We start from the raw sequence: 14713 nt of genomic DNA, 5'->3' as shown, positions 1-14713 counted from the left end.
GAAACAGACAGTCTTACAAATGAATTACTAAATTAAGTAACAGATACGAGGTCTCGTGTAAACTATAGGTCTATAGTTTCCTTACGGCCGTTTGTAATCGTAACTATCGTTGACTTTTCTGTGCCAATAAACTTATCGACTGTAACTCACCTTATCCGTACACGCTGTCTGTCAATGGGATGACGTATAGCTTACCAGCGATAGAAGTTTGTATGGAAATTGCATTTTACGCGTCCCAATATAAGGCGATAAGAATGACTTATCGGGTACATTGGGACAGCTTCAGATTATTGACAGCTAATTACTGACAGTAGAAGGTAGTAATTTATCTTTATCTGTAGATAGTATTTTGGGAACGGCCGTTAATTAACAAGTTTAATAGCGAACAGACTATTAGAATTATACAAACATATAAAAATACTTTAAGAGATCATATAAATTTTATGAGAAATTTAATAAAATTATTTTAACTGGAACAGGAAGCTAAATATAACTATATATATTTTCCAAATGACAAAGTTTTTGTTTCCAAAAATACGTAAAAGAAAATAAAATCGTGCGGTTTTTAATTTGTATTTAGTGATAAATTCTCGTTGATCAATAATTATTCCTTTAAGGCGCTGTCGACACCAAAATGCCCTTGAGGATAAGGGATTTTGGCTCAGCACTTAACCTCGCCTACTTGATCCCAGCGCTATTCACAACTGAACGGTGAGAAGCTTAACTACTTACATTCGGATAGCGCCTAGCGATCGCGATAAGACGATGGCATTTAAGCTCCTGTAGGCTTCCCATAGAGCGCAGAATAAAATAGACAGGACATCGTATCGTAACTATAGCGTGAATTCAGCGTGAGATTGTATGAAATTTGAATAATATGTAAAATGGAAATAAGTAATGAAAACCAGTCATAGTCACCCGCCTTCGCCCTGTGCGTTAGATCACTTGCATGTAAAAGGCATAAAAGGCATTTATTTTCTCAAAATTGATTCTTTTAGAATTCTTTGTGATGTCATTTCTAATAACTACTAGATACTACTACCGCTTCGGAAACAAATGGCGCTCTGAGAGAGTAGAAGCAGCGCAAGAAACTCTCCCAGCATTCTTTTTTTTGCGCTCTTTTCAATAAAAATATACAATATTGTACAGTCATTTCAATCGCTATAAAATAATCACGGCTGAAAATAATAAGGCTGTCCGATCATTTAGATATTCAGCAGTGTAGTAATAGGATTTACGTCGGAGCCATTGTTTTTATAAAACATTTAAATTTATTTATAGATAATGCCTGAACAGTGGCTGGGACTTTATTATAAAAGTGTATACATTTACCCTTATATCTATTATGTATCTTATGAAGCCTACCAGAATTAGTTGTGTAATAATACCTTATAGCAAGAAGACGGCCCGACACACGACGCCGCAACAAGCTAATTATATATTAGCTTCCTTATTGCTATTACATATTATGTAACGGAATTATTAATCGTGATTTTCACGCCCCCTCCCTCCTCACCCCTAAGACGTCCAAGTTTAACTGGAAAATTTACATTAAATTTATTCATATTGAAATACTTTTCACTTTAGTTATTTTCATAGTATTATGTCCTATAGTATATTGATATTAATACAATCGTCGTGCTTCAGAAGAGGGCTATTCGCGCTATTTATAACCTAGGTCCTAAAAAAACATTTAGAGAAAAAAATAAAGAAATTATCATCTTGACAGCTGCTTCTCAATATATTCTTGATAATATTATGTATAAACATAGGCACATAAGGGAATTTACTAGAGACTGTTATAACTTATAACCATAATATTAACACCAGGAACAGTCATAAACTTTTAAAGCCTGCTACTCGGCTAAGTCGAGTTAGTAAGTGTTTTGTGGGGCGATATAATATATACTTTTACAACAAGATCCTAGAAAATGTCCAAAATAAATGTATTTCAAAATTCAAAAGAATTGCTTAAAAACGTTTGTATGGTAAAGGTTACTATAATATAAATGACTTTCTTAATGATACTACAGAATGGGAATGGAGCTGAACTTTGTAACATAATTTTTATGATTACAAAGAAGCCCGTTGAGTTTCTTGCGCCCATTCTTCTCACGTCTGAGGCATACATATTGGAATAGACGGTAGTTTTTCACTATCAATAAGTGATATCACATCCTATTTAGAATGAAAATATTTGAATTTGAATTATAATCACCGTCAACGCCACAGGAAACATCAGCGGCCCCATTCCCATACAAACGTTTTCGACTCTTTTCTCCTTGATATTTAGGCTGCATTTAGTGTTCACCTGACAGTCAGCACTTACGTCAGTCAAGCGTAGCTAAAACAACGAGAACATATGAATGCGTACTGCCCTGATCACTGACCTATATAAATACCAGTGGATAGGCTGTTCCATATGTTTGACAGCCGTATTTTTGTGCCTATTTGAAAGCCCCAATAGTCCTCGAATTGTCTCATAGGTAAAATGCGGGCTTTCTTCAATTATCCGCTTAACAGTAGCCACATTATTTTCGTTGACGGAAGTTGAAGGCCGCCCTTCACGAAATTTGTTATGCTGAGAAGCCCGACCTTTCTCAAATTCAGCAAACCAACGCCTCACGGTGCTCAACCAAGGCTCTTCCAAAAGTATTTTGAAGTCGAGCGGCACAGTCTTGCGGAGAGAGAGAACTTTTAAAACCATAAAAAATCATCGCACTAAAATATTTTTGACTTAATTGCCTTAATTGCTTAATAAGTGACAAACAATTGACAAATGATTTCCCGCGAATTGTTTTTTTGTTTTACCAAGAAGGTTGCAACGTTTCAAAAAAAATATAACATTCGAAATTCAAATAGTTCCCATTAGCTTGAAGTGTAAATCTTTTAGTGTGCCCCAAGTGTACTGTAATTGTACACGAACAATTAAGTTTTCTGTCGGCTGAGCACTAAACGCAACATGGTCAGGGCGTACGGGTACGCGCTACGCTCGACCGATGTCCAACACAGAATATTTCCGGCGAAGGGTAAACAGAAAACATGCAAACAAGGTGTTTTTAGACAAGTTTTGTGGTGAAAATATAGAATTTGGAGCTATGAACACTACTTTATCCTGTTACACATACCCTTAAGTCTTACTTGTAGGTTGCAAATGCTTATTGTTGGTTAAAGTTAGCACTCCAGAGCTATTATGAACTACCAGTTTTCTTTGCAGTTAAACAAGTTTTTTCTCGGCATGATGCATTTTTTTAGTATACTACTATCATAAAAGTTGTTCTTATAGCTTTTACTTTTTTGTGTTGGTACATTTATTAAGATTAGTAATCAATAATGAGGATTGTAAGCAATTAAACTGTTTGCGCCTGTTAAAATGTTAAATTTTCGACGTAAGAATTTTGAAAATATTGGCTTTGTTACATAGGAGCTGTGAACTCATATCGCTCAAGGTCGCCGGCATTTAGTGTCGCCTTAAGTTTCAAGATTTTTAGTCGGTGATGCAGTTATCACACTGATGGTTGTCTCGCCCGCGTTTACACGACTGTATGTCGTTTTAGAATTCTGAAATCTAAAAAATATCACAATGAATGATTTCTCTTAAGGTGTACCTGGTATTGACCTGGAAATCTCTTTCATTAATAGCAATTTACCAGTTGGAACCTCCTTTGCACAGGATGCTGGCTACATTATGGGTACGACAACGGCGCCTATTTCTGCAGTGAAGCAGTAATGTGTAAGCATTATTGCGTTACAGTCTGAAGGGCTAGTGAAATTACTGGGCAAATGAGACAATATCTTATGTCTCAAGGTGACGAGCCCAATTGTAGTGCCGCTCAGAATTTTTGGGTTTTTTCAAGGATTCTGAGCAGCACTGTATTGTAATGAGCAGGGTGTATTAATTACCATCAGCTGAATATCCTGCTCGTCTGGTCCCTTACTGTCATAAAAAAAGTCACTAGAACTTGTTAATCACTTCGCCACAAATAGAAATAATAGATATTATAGATAAAATAGAAATATTATAAAAAAAAAACAAAAGTATTTTTAAAGACCCCTAGGTACATCATAAGCTTAGAGCTTTAAGCTATCTAAATCACATCAGCTACAAATAGAAAAATGCTTCAATATTTTTGGAGTTTCCACGATAAAAAAAAATATTGAAGTAGCCGTAAGTAGACTTTGCGGAAATCCATAACTATACAAATGATTTAAGTTTTCTTTAGTGTTAATTCCGCAAATATTTGTTTTTAAACGTGTTTTGCCTCTGCACGAGTCTCGTGCCAGATTTCGGCGAGACAACACGTCCTGAGGATGCCTCGTGTAGATGCGAAACACGTGTCGAATTGTTTAAAAACAAATATTGGCGGAATTAACACTAAAGAAAACTTAAATCATTTGTATAGTTTTCACGATTTCTAATGCTATAGGGCATAGACTTGTTATATCCTTTTTTTGAAAAACAAAAACAAAACAGTGACAACCCTATCATTAATTGCAGATTATACAGCATGTTTTTAATATCTTTTATGACAGCAATACTCTCATAGTAAATATCCTAATGACGCCACAACGTATGACCTACTTACAGTGACGTAGCGCTTCCGTGACGCATGAAAATGACCTTTAATTCGATGGATTAGATCCGAAAATAGACTGAGGTCAGTAATCGATCTGCTATCTATGACGTAGTGGGTTGGAGGAGGGATGACGTCATTAGTGATCCCCGAGGCTTATTTTACAAATCATGCTTAAGTATCTATTGGAAGGATTTCAGGGATGTGTTTTTATGTCGTTGGAGGATCTATGTGAGTGGGGTGATTTAATAGTAGATGTTCTTAGTAAAAGTAGTAAATCGGCTCTCTTGAAATAATTGTGGCCGCTTGTGGTGGCGTCGTGATGCGGGTCGCTCCTTTTTCTAAAATATGACGAGGCTTGCGATGGCTGGTGGCTCGTGAACCAGTGGTCGATACGATGAGTTTTCTTGAGTGTTAATTCCTTGAAATTAAAAGAGCGGTTTCCGGCTTATTCAATTCAGTCTCGTGCCAGAGTTTGGTGAGTCAACATCTCCTGAGAATTCCTCGTGTAGAGGTCTAATTGAAACACGTGTCTCATTTTTTGAAGACGAATATTGGCCGAATTATTTTGAACATATTTAGTACTTGTTGATGGGATATAAAACAATGTAGTGATAACCTTAGACCATCTGAAGTACTCGTAAATATTTCTTAACAAAAATGGGGAGTTTAAAAAATGTTTAAGTATTTTGTACAGAAATGTCATATCTCGCTCTGTTCGACGATTTTCAAGTGAGGTTAGGAAACTGTAGAGTGATTATGGTCCTTATAATGTCTTGTTTACCATATTACGGTATAAAATATGTTACGAAAATCTAATTTAAACAATTTAACATAAACATTAATTCACCAGTGGGAGGCTCCTTTGCACAGGATGCCGGCTAGATTATGGGTACCACAACGGCGCCTATTTCTGCCGTGAAGCAGTAATGTTATTATTACTGTGTTTCGGTCTGAAGGGCGCCGCAGCTAGTGAAATTACTGGGCAAATGAGACTTAACATCTTGTCTCAAGGTGACGAGCGCAGTTGTAGTGCCGCTCAGAATTTTTGGGGTTTAAAGAATCCTGAGCGGCACTGCATTGTAATGGGCAGGGCGTATCAATTACCATCAGCTGAACGTCCTGCTCGTCTTGTCCCTTATTTTCATTTAAAAAAAACCCTTTTTTATTTATTTATCGCACAATATCTAAACACAAACTCGAATCGAATCTTATAATTTATATCAATCTTGAAATTTTCAAATGTGGAACATTATAATTTACTTGCCAGTACTTTTTTAGCGTAGGCAATTGTTTCCAATTAATTGCAACATTTTTTTTTAAATTTAATATATATAAAACCTCTTTTGTTAAAGATTTCCAAAGTTGAACAGAAAAGTTTGCTAATGGGTTTACATGACTCAGACACAAACATCTGTACACACAAACCTAGTTTGACAATATACTTGGTTCTACTATATAACCATCAACGATTTAATAAGAATGTTCTAGAAAACTATCAACTTAAATTAACGTCAAAATATTACGAATTCAAATATATTTTGAGGGAATTGTTCCATATTTAATACACTTAAGTTTATAACTAACCAGTTTTCCAATATCGACTTTAGTGAATTGTTATTATTTTAATATAGTAATGGGTTCAGTAGAAAGTTCTAGACAATCATTCCCTGAACTAATATAAACTTTACTCATTTCAGTTTTCTAGGTATTGTGTTGGTAAATACGAGGGCAGAAGATTATCATTTCTGGGGTTCCGTACCATAATATGAATGTTGTGTATGTAACTCCGTATCATCGTGAACATCATGGCATTTTCCAATATTATTTTGTCCGATTTGTTGTTAATGTGGGAAATAGCATTACAAATTATGTAAAAATTACAGCTTTCTAATCTTTGCAGTTCAAGAGCCCCCTGACAGACGTAAATTAAGGACGGACATCGTGAAAGGTTTCAATTATCTTATTTTATTTTTAATTTGATAACATTATAAATTTAAAATGATGACTATCGTTTAATTTTGAACGGAAACTTCATGACTCGCACCACTGTAGAATAAATGGAGGGAAGAATTTCCAGAGCTTGGACGGCGGCCATCCTGACGCATCACGCATTATTGGTTGGACGGTCGAAGTGTGCGGACGTATCTCGAACAACAAAAGATGACGAGTGATTTATACCTATCTGGGGTTTCATTCACAAATTACTATTGGTGCTTATTGATACGCTTACAATCGTAATTTTATTTCAGTTTCAGCATACAGAGAACTTTTAATTCTGTTTTGTTCTAACTTCCACCGCTATATTACAGTTTATTGTTATTTAAGTTCATAAAGGATATTTATGTCAATTATTTCAGTTTATAAAAAATATGTTGAAAGAACCGGTTTAGAAAAATTATTTCCGCCTACCTTCATCGCCTAGTATTAAGATTAATTAATTAATGAAAATATTCAATTTACTTCATATTTATGAGGTTTTTTTGAAGGTACCCATGTCGTATCGTCCCAGAAACACCGCACAAGGAATTTCAACATTCCTTGTTCCGTTAAGGCTTTTCTGGAATTAACCTAATTGAGTTGAAAATGATCTCAACTAATATTTCTGCATAACCAATAGATAAAAACCGATTTTATTTTCAAATCTCCTTTAGCTTTGTGTTGTCAAGGATTCCATGTATACCTTCATAATAAAGTTGGATAATATAACTTGTATTCCAAACTCAGTTCTATGAATTGTATTATTTAAATATTCATTTTACATAGAGGGACAATCGTAGCCTGAACCAATTTAAACTTTACTCATTTCAATCCAATATCTATTGCGTGGAACTTATCAAATATAGGAAACCAACCATGCTACTGTTTTAATATATTCGTAAATCGGTTGGCTCAGAATTTTATATTAAGTCTGAATATTTCATATTATTTGTCTCTTTTTGTTGTTGTTTGTATGTTTTTCTCTAAATCAGTAACATCTTCTCGGATTTTTTTAAAAGGAAAAGCAGGACAAACGAGCGTACGGGTCACCTGTTGTTCAGCGTTCACGGCCACCCACGTTCTCTTACAACACCAGAGAAATCACAGGAGCGTTGCCGGCCTTTAAACCCATGTCGTATCGTCCCGGAAATACTGATCAAGGAAGCTCATTCCACAGTTTTGTTGCACAAAGAAAAAAGTTCCTTGAAAACTGTGCTGTGGAGGAACGCCACAAATCCAGATGGTGGGGATGATAACTTAATGTGTGGCGTGTCGTGCGAAGGTGGAATTCTGTGGCAGGAATGAGGTGAAACAGCCCTTCGGAACACTTTCCGTAATAAATGCGATAGAAGACACACAATGAAACGACGTGTCTATGCAGCTCCAGGTGATCGAGCCGTTCACAGAGCACTGGGTCTGCAACAATTCGAGCAACTCTGCGTTGCACGATATGGACAAATATGTTATGAAATATTTATTAAAGACAAATTCATAAAATATAGTATTTTATTTATTATGTACAGAACAACGTCTGTCGAGTCAGCTAGCACACAATATTCAGATTTAACGGTATTTTAACTTATTTTGATTCGTGTAAGTTAGTTGGCACTACAGCAGTGCCAACTAACATTTGCTAGCAGTAATACGGTTGGCTGTGGCGCTTGGTCGTGCCCTATATAAGCTATAGTGCTAGCTAGTTCGAGTATTCAATACTTATTGTGAATTCTAAGTGGAAACTCTATCCAAATACAGTGATTATCGGAATTGTGTGTGTTTAAATTACCAACCCCTTCTACACCAATCATTTCTACACATTCAGAGGGGAAAAAAGTTTCCAATTTATGAGTTATCTCAAATTGGCGGCTCTATTCGCAGCCCCCACGCAAACTATTTATTTTTATCTGTGTGGGGTGGAGTTAAAGAAAGTAAATCTTATACCCCTTCGTGCTACTAAAATAGGACACTGTATGGATGAAACTTGAAGGTTTGACATGTTTTTGTATTTTTATACTATTTTTCTTGTGAAACACGGGCTTTATAGGATCGTTCGTTTGTCTCTCGGTTTGTCACATGCAACATCATTTGTTCACTTAAGGGCGGATTCGATCAAACACGATGTTCCACTTGAATACGGAGATAAATTTACTCCTTGAATTTATCCCTTGGATATTTTCATTTCCGTTTTTCCAATGTACTTGCGGAGTACACTATATCGTTTTAATAAAGGTACCTGCAAGTACCTGCGGTAAGGAATGCAGTGAGGTGGCAAACTACAGGGCGAAGCACCTGGGGTCACCAGGTGCTCTTCGGGAAGTCTTCCGAGACGTTAAGAAGTTGGGTGACTTCTTGGAGGAGCTTGGCTGGTTGGAGTAGCCTCTACCACCCTCGCACGCAAAATAGACGCATATGACGTTGAGTTGCGGAAAGCGCCCGTATGAAGAAGAAGAAGAAGAAGGTACCTACAGTGGTTCAAAAGTGAATGATGAACGAATGTAGGTATAAACCGACAAAAATACACGTTCTATTGTTTCTTCTAACGTGACATGAAATGCCCTAGCAATTCAATTTCGTAGGATAATAGAGTGAAATGTCAATTGTTGACAGCTTGTTTTTTTATTCGTCTTCTGACAGTGAGTGATTTACAAAAGAGTGAGGGAGAGTGACATCTCTGCTCTGACTACTGTTATTCACAGTTTTACCTTTTATACCTCCAAGATGTCCGTGTAAATATTTACTCGCGTATATATCGCGGGTTGCAAACCACATGGCAAAATGCAAAATTTGCTTTAATAATTGTCTGAAGCAAAAATCTGCCTACACGTCTATTCGGCAGAGATTTCGTTCAGTTGTGTTTCGACAGCGCTTTGAATACAATGCCACGCAATGACAAAGAGTTCAGTGAATAAATGTCCAAATAGCAGCATATCCATTCTTAAGTGTCCCTTTAAATTCACAAAATCTTGCAACTAAATTGATATTTTAAATCATTTTGTTGAGCGAAGCAAAGTGAAGCTGAGTGGAGCTCCCACCGGGTGACTCCAATTGATTTCTGTGTTAAATTGTTTCTCGGCCACTTATGGACCGATTTAAAAAAAATTTGAACTCATAGAAAGCTTTCGAAGTTTTCTTGTTATTTTCGAGACAGGTTTTGAATTTCAACTTGATTCAATTATTATAATTAAAAACAAACATGATTTACAAATTATTCTAAATTAGCACGCGCTATTTATATTTATTGTCATAACTATAGTTCTGACAATAAATTTAAGTTCCAAAACATCTCAGCAGATATTCCACAGGGAGTGTCACTTGCGCCTCTCTCTCCCAAAGAGAAGGTCGCCTTCGATGAAGGCTTAGAGGGGCACCTGCTCAAAGGGCACCTAGGTTTTATGTGAGTCCCACATAACCAACGCAGGCTTAAGGTTGCGGTTGGTATGCAAGAGCATTCACCACCTTCCCTCCCATCGTTAACCCGGAGGGTAGCCCTTTCCATTTGTTTGGGCGAAAAAAATGAGTTCCAAAAGATTATTTTTATTGTTTTTGTTTGGATTAATTTTGTTTTGTTTTTGTACACAGACTAAGTTTACATCGCTTCGCTCAAAATATATACGCCGCAGCGAAGCGGTACGACGAGCGACTGCGGCATCCTAGTGCCTAAATAATTACATTTCAAATGCTAAAATAAATTGCTGAAACAAAATACATCGCCGACGAAATGTGCGAAGGAGACTTCCGTCATTTGATTTTAACCATTTTTTATACGTTATATATGTTAATTTACGTAGGATTCCCTAATATTTATAAAAATACTAGGTGACCCAGCAAACGTTGTACAAAAGTAACTGTTGATCGTAAATGGATGAAAATTTGAAGTTGAGTGTATTTTTTAATGCTGACTCATAATCAAACAAATTTAAAAACAAAATCTCAAAAACCACTCTTAACATTTAGGGAGATGAAAATAGATGTTGTCCGATTCTAAGACCTACTCAATATGCACTCAAAATTTCATGAGAATCGGTCTAGCCGTTTCGAAGGAGTTTAACTACAAACACCGCGACATGAGAATTTTATATATTAGTCTACGTTACCTACTCATGGTATGATTCTAATGTGAAATAATTTTTAAAATCTATAAAATATTTTTAAAAATACCTACATACAAAAGAATGTCACCTTTACAGTATTATTAGTGTAAGTATAAAAAATTAACATGCTCTATATTATTACATGCATTATAAGTAAAAATTAGCTCCAGTTTTATGATAAAACCATCCATTAAAAATGAAAAGGCTTTTATACAGCCTACGAAGATTTATGACATTTTAATAAATTATACTACAAAATATAAGGAGTTTTATAAAAGCTTATTCTATTGAAGAAAGATATTCTACGACGATCATAAATTTAATTTAAAGATGAAAGTGAAGCTTGTAAAAGTATCTGATAATTAAATGAAGGATCTTGTATTAATTATTTTTTAACTAGACATAAGGGTGCGATCACACTAGTCTTAAAAAATTTAGAATTTTTGAAGTGATGGTTAATTAACCATCTTAAGGCATCTTAAGTATAATATTTTTTGAAGATCTTGACTGATGATGTGATTGAATACGCTGGGAAAGACTGGCTAATATTGGGCAAAGATCGAATTGTGTGGAAGAAAATGGAGGAGGCCTTCACCCGAAGAGGGGCCCATACTACTAATTAAAACATTAATTATTAAGAAATAGATAAAAACCTTACTAACATAAAACATGTATCTTTTTAAGTTCTTATAATATTAGGCGTAAGTTAACTTAAGTTTACTAACAATAATTATAAGTTCTTTTAATTTTTAAATTTAGTTTAATTTAATTATGTAATTTTGTATGGGAATGAAAGGCTTTTTTATTTTTATTTTATTTTATAAGTGATTTTTTTATGGAAGAGGAGTTCAAAGGAGCTTCGCATCACCTGATATTAAGTGATCGTCGCTACCCTAATTTTCTTGTAGTACCAGAGAATCACTTACCTTTCAGAAAACTGTGGAATGGAAACACTGTATAATGAAGCTAATTTCATAGTTTGGTTAACTATCAATTTGTTTTGATTCCCGCTAGTGAGATTTTTGCCTGATACTGATAATATCATAACCGTTGTCAATGGTTGTAAAGTGGGGCATTCACTATTCGAGTACGCTCGGTCTACAGCTCGGATGGTAATCGTTTAGTAATCGCTGCATGAATATAAACAAAAAGTCCGGACCACATAATATTTAAAGCTTCGGCCATACTATCGCGATAACGCGAAGATTTGTGTTGTCGCAACACGTCTGGCCAAATAATTCGTCCTAACGCGAATTATCTTCGCGAATACGAATGCCCTTCGCACCGCTGTCGGTAATTTGCCGCACATCAAAGGGTTTTGTTGCGACAAAGTTCATACGGCTGGGTCTTCGCGCGCCTCTTCTTGGCCTTTTTATTTTTGTTCAAGTAATAAAGATGCAGTAAATAATTATTAGCCGCCGTGTAATACAGCGCAACCACCTGTTATTGAATTATCGCGCCGTTCTAGACTATCGCGACGTAGTGAAGTTTTTTTAATGTGGCAAAGTACTTCGTCATGGACCGAACACGAATTTTCAAGCTCTGTTCAAACTGGGTAATAAACGCGCGGGAAGCGTCACGCATTTTAGCGCAATTCGCTCGTTCGCTTAGCCTCTCAAACTGACGCGACTTCCCGCGTGTCATTTTTGGTTCTTCGGTGGAGAAATATCTTGCACGGTGAGATCAAACAATCCCGCCAGGCGTTCCGCTCTTGTTTCGCTTCAACTTGAGCGACTACTCGCGTCAATTTGAACACGTCCATACAAGTTAGCTGACACAATCTGCGCGAGCGACTTCCGTCCCGCGTCCCGCGCATTATTCGCCTCAGTTTGAACAGAGTTTTAACGTGACAACGCGAACACGAATCTTCGCCTTCAAGTCTGGCCGTAGCATTAGGCAACAATATGTTTTCGCGGTAGGTGCAAGCATAGTATTGTTGCTCTTTTATAGCGTCCATATGGACACCATTGCGGGCAACAGTTATAGCCCAAACACATGATCGGATTTGGTACGCCGAATCATGCGACGCGGTCTGGTAGCAGACCATATTCTATGGTATGTCGAATTGTCCACGGCATAAATTATTATAGTATAGGATCCCAATATATAAAGTCCTTCACCGAGCTGGTTACTGGATGAAACATATTTTTTATGAATTTTAATATGTCAATTGATATATTGATTTTTTTAATATTTAACCGGTTTGTTTAATGGACAAATTCTGTACCAATCGAAAGGACTGTTATTATAACGGCAACGGATAAATTGGTGCGAGGCGCCCACCGGACCGTACCAAGTCCATGTGTTTAGGGTATAACTGGCTGATGAAAAATAACCACTCACCCCATCAGGACTTTGCTTCTTGATTTCACAGAACTCGTTGAGAACATCTTGAAGTTTTCGTGAAGAATCTGAAAACCATAATACACACATCAACTGCCTGGATTCTGTCAAATAATTTATTTACAAAGCATCGCTAAAGAGATAGACTTAAAATATACTAGCGTATAGATGAACTTACAGCCCGATGTTGCGTGACCAATTTGATTTGTCAATGGACGCGTGGGCTAGTGGTTTTATATTCAAAATACTTAGAAGCTAAATCCAAGAGTGGCTGACTCTTTACGATATGTTAATCAAATTCGGTTACACTAGCAATAAGTTCACTTATTTTTCTATCTAGCTATATCTACGTTAAAGAGAGAGAAGAACAGAAGAGCAGAACTCTCCCACTCTTATTACGCCATACCATTATACGTAATATGTATTATTATACGAGTACTTTGTAAGACATGTAAAGAAATCACGGTTTGAAGAACTTTTTTATGAAAATAAGGGACGAGACGAGCAGGAAGTTCAGCTGATGGTAGTTTATACGCCCTGCCCATAACAATACAGTGCCGCTAAGAATTCTTGAAAAAACCAAAAATTCTGAGCGGCAATACAACTGCGCTTTTCACCTTAAGAAATAACATGTTAAGTCTCATTTGCCCAGCAATTTCACTAGTTATAACGTCCTTCAGACCGAAACACAACAATGCTTACACATTACTGCTTCACGGCAGAAATAAGCGCCGATGTGGTACCCATAATCTAGCCGGCATGCGAACTCTCCCACTGTAATTTTTTAATGTAGAGTCTGTTCGGAGACGACTGGCCGTCACAAGTTACCTTAATATCTTTTTACTTGAAGTTGAAATGGGCGGGATCTAATATATCGCGTCTACAAGACCAAATATGGCTGAAAAAGGTGACCCCATGGAGAGGACATCAAGTCGTTAAGAAAGCAGACTCTATGGGATAAATTTATTATGACGGTTGGTGTTCTTTTTTTATATGAGAGGGGGCAAACGGGCAAGAGGCGCACGGGATGGGGAGAGATGAGGCAACCGCCCATGGACATCCGCAACAACAGGTGTGTCAAGAAATGCGTTGTCGGCCTTTGGTGGTAATTGGTTCCAGCTAGCTCAGTACAATAGAAAACTGGCAAAGATACCTTTACATTATTTACTATCCTGGGATACCTGGTTTGTAGGTATACAAGCTAAGGTTAAGGATTGGTCTGCGCTGGGCTCCAACTAGAGACTTGCTTAGTCGGAAAGTATGGCAACTCTAATACTAAGCCTGGGCGTACTCGAGCCAATCTAGAGCAGTGTGTGACGTTTTACATTGGTGAATGTGTTGATATGCCACATGTTCTGTTAAACTTTGCTAATAATTGAAACTAAAAAAATAAACTACGTTTAAAAAAACCGACTTCAAAAACTAAAAAGTATAAAATAACTAAAAATTTAATTTAATACACCTCTTATGCAAACCTTTACCTTTAATATTAATAAAATACTATTGCCAAGCCCTAAACAAAATACAACTTGATATTTCGAACAGCTTACTTACTGTAATTATTTAAATTATCTGGCCACGAGTGTCTGTCCGCTTCGGTTGTTTTGTTCTAGACGAAGCAAACCCGCTCAAAGTCAGGCTTGACGAGTGAAGGTACCTTTATTACATTTGGCTTGGCAAAGACTTCAAAGCTATCAATATGTTGCACATACAAATAATAGTATTTTA

The 14713-nt window shown here is 36.5% G+C and overlaps 1 protein-coding gene across 3 annotated transcripts in view; it reads right to left on the bottom strand.

Moving 5' to 3' along the window:
* The window catches only part of LOC126968303 (diacylglycerol kinase 1), a 120727-nt gene that overhangs the window by 53988 nt on the left and 52026 nt on the right, over positions 1-14713 (bottom strand). For all 3 annotated transcript variants that reach the window (XM_050813219.1, XM_050813218.1, XM_050813220.1), the window contains one exon: positions 12986-13053. In XM_050813219.1, coding sequence (XP_050669176.1) covers positions 12986-13053 — 68 coding nt within the window. The remainder of the gene's footprint in view (positions 1-12985; positions 13054-14713) is intronic.

Source organism: Leptidea sinapis, chromosome 15 (assembly GCF_905404315.1).
Source record: "Leptidea sinapis chromosome 15, ilLepSina1.1, whole genome shotgun sequence".
In the NCBI taxonomy this organism is placed as follows: Eukaryota; Metazoa; Arthropoda; class Insecta; order Lepidoptera; family Pieridae; genus Leptidea; species Leptidea sinapis.
The sequence above is the reverse complement of the archived record's forward strand: the minus strand, read 5'-3'. Positions and strand labels throughout refer to the sequence as shown.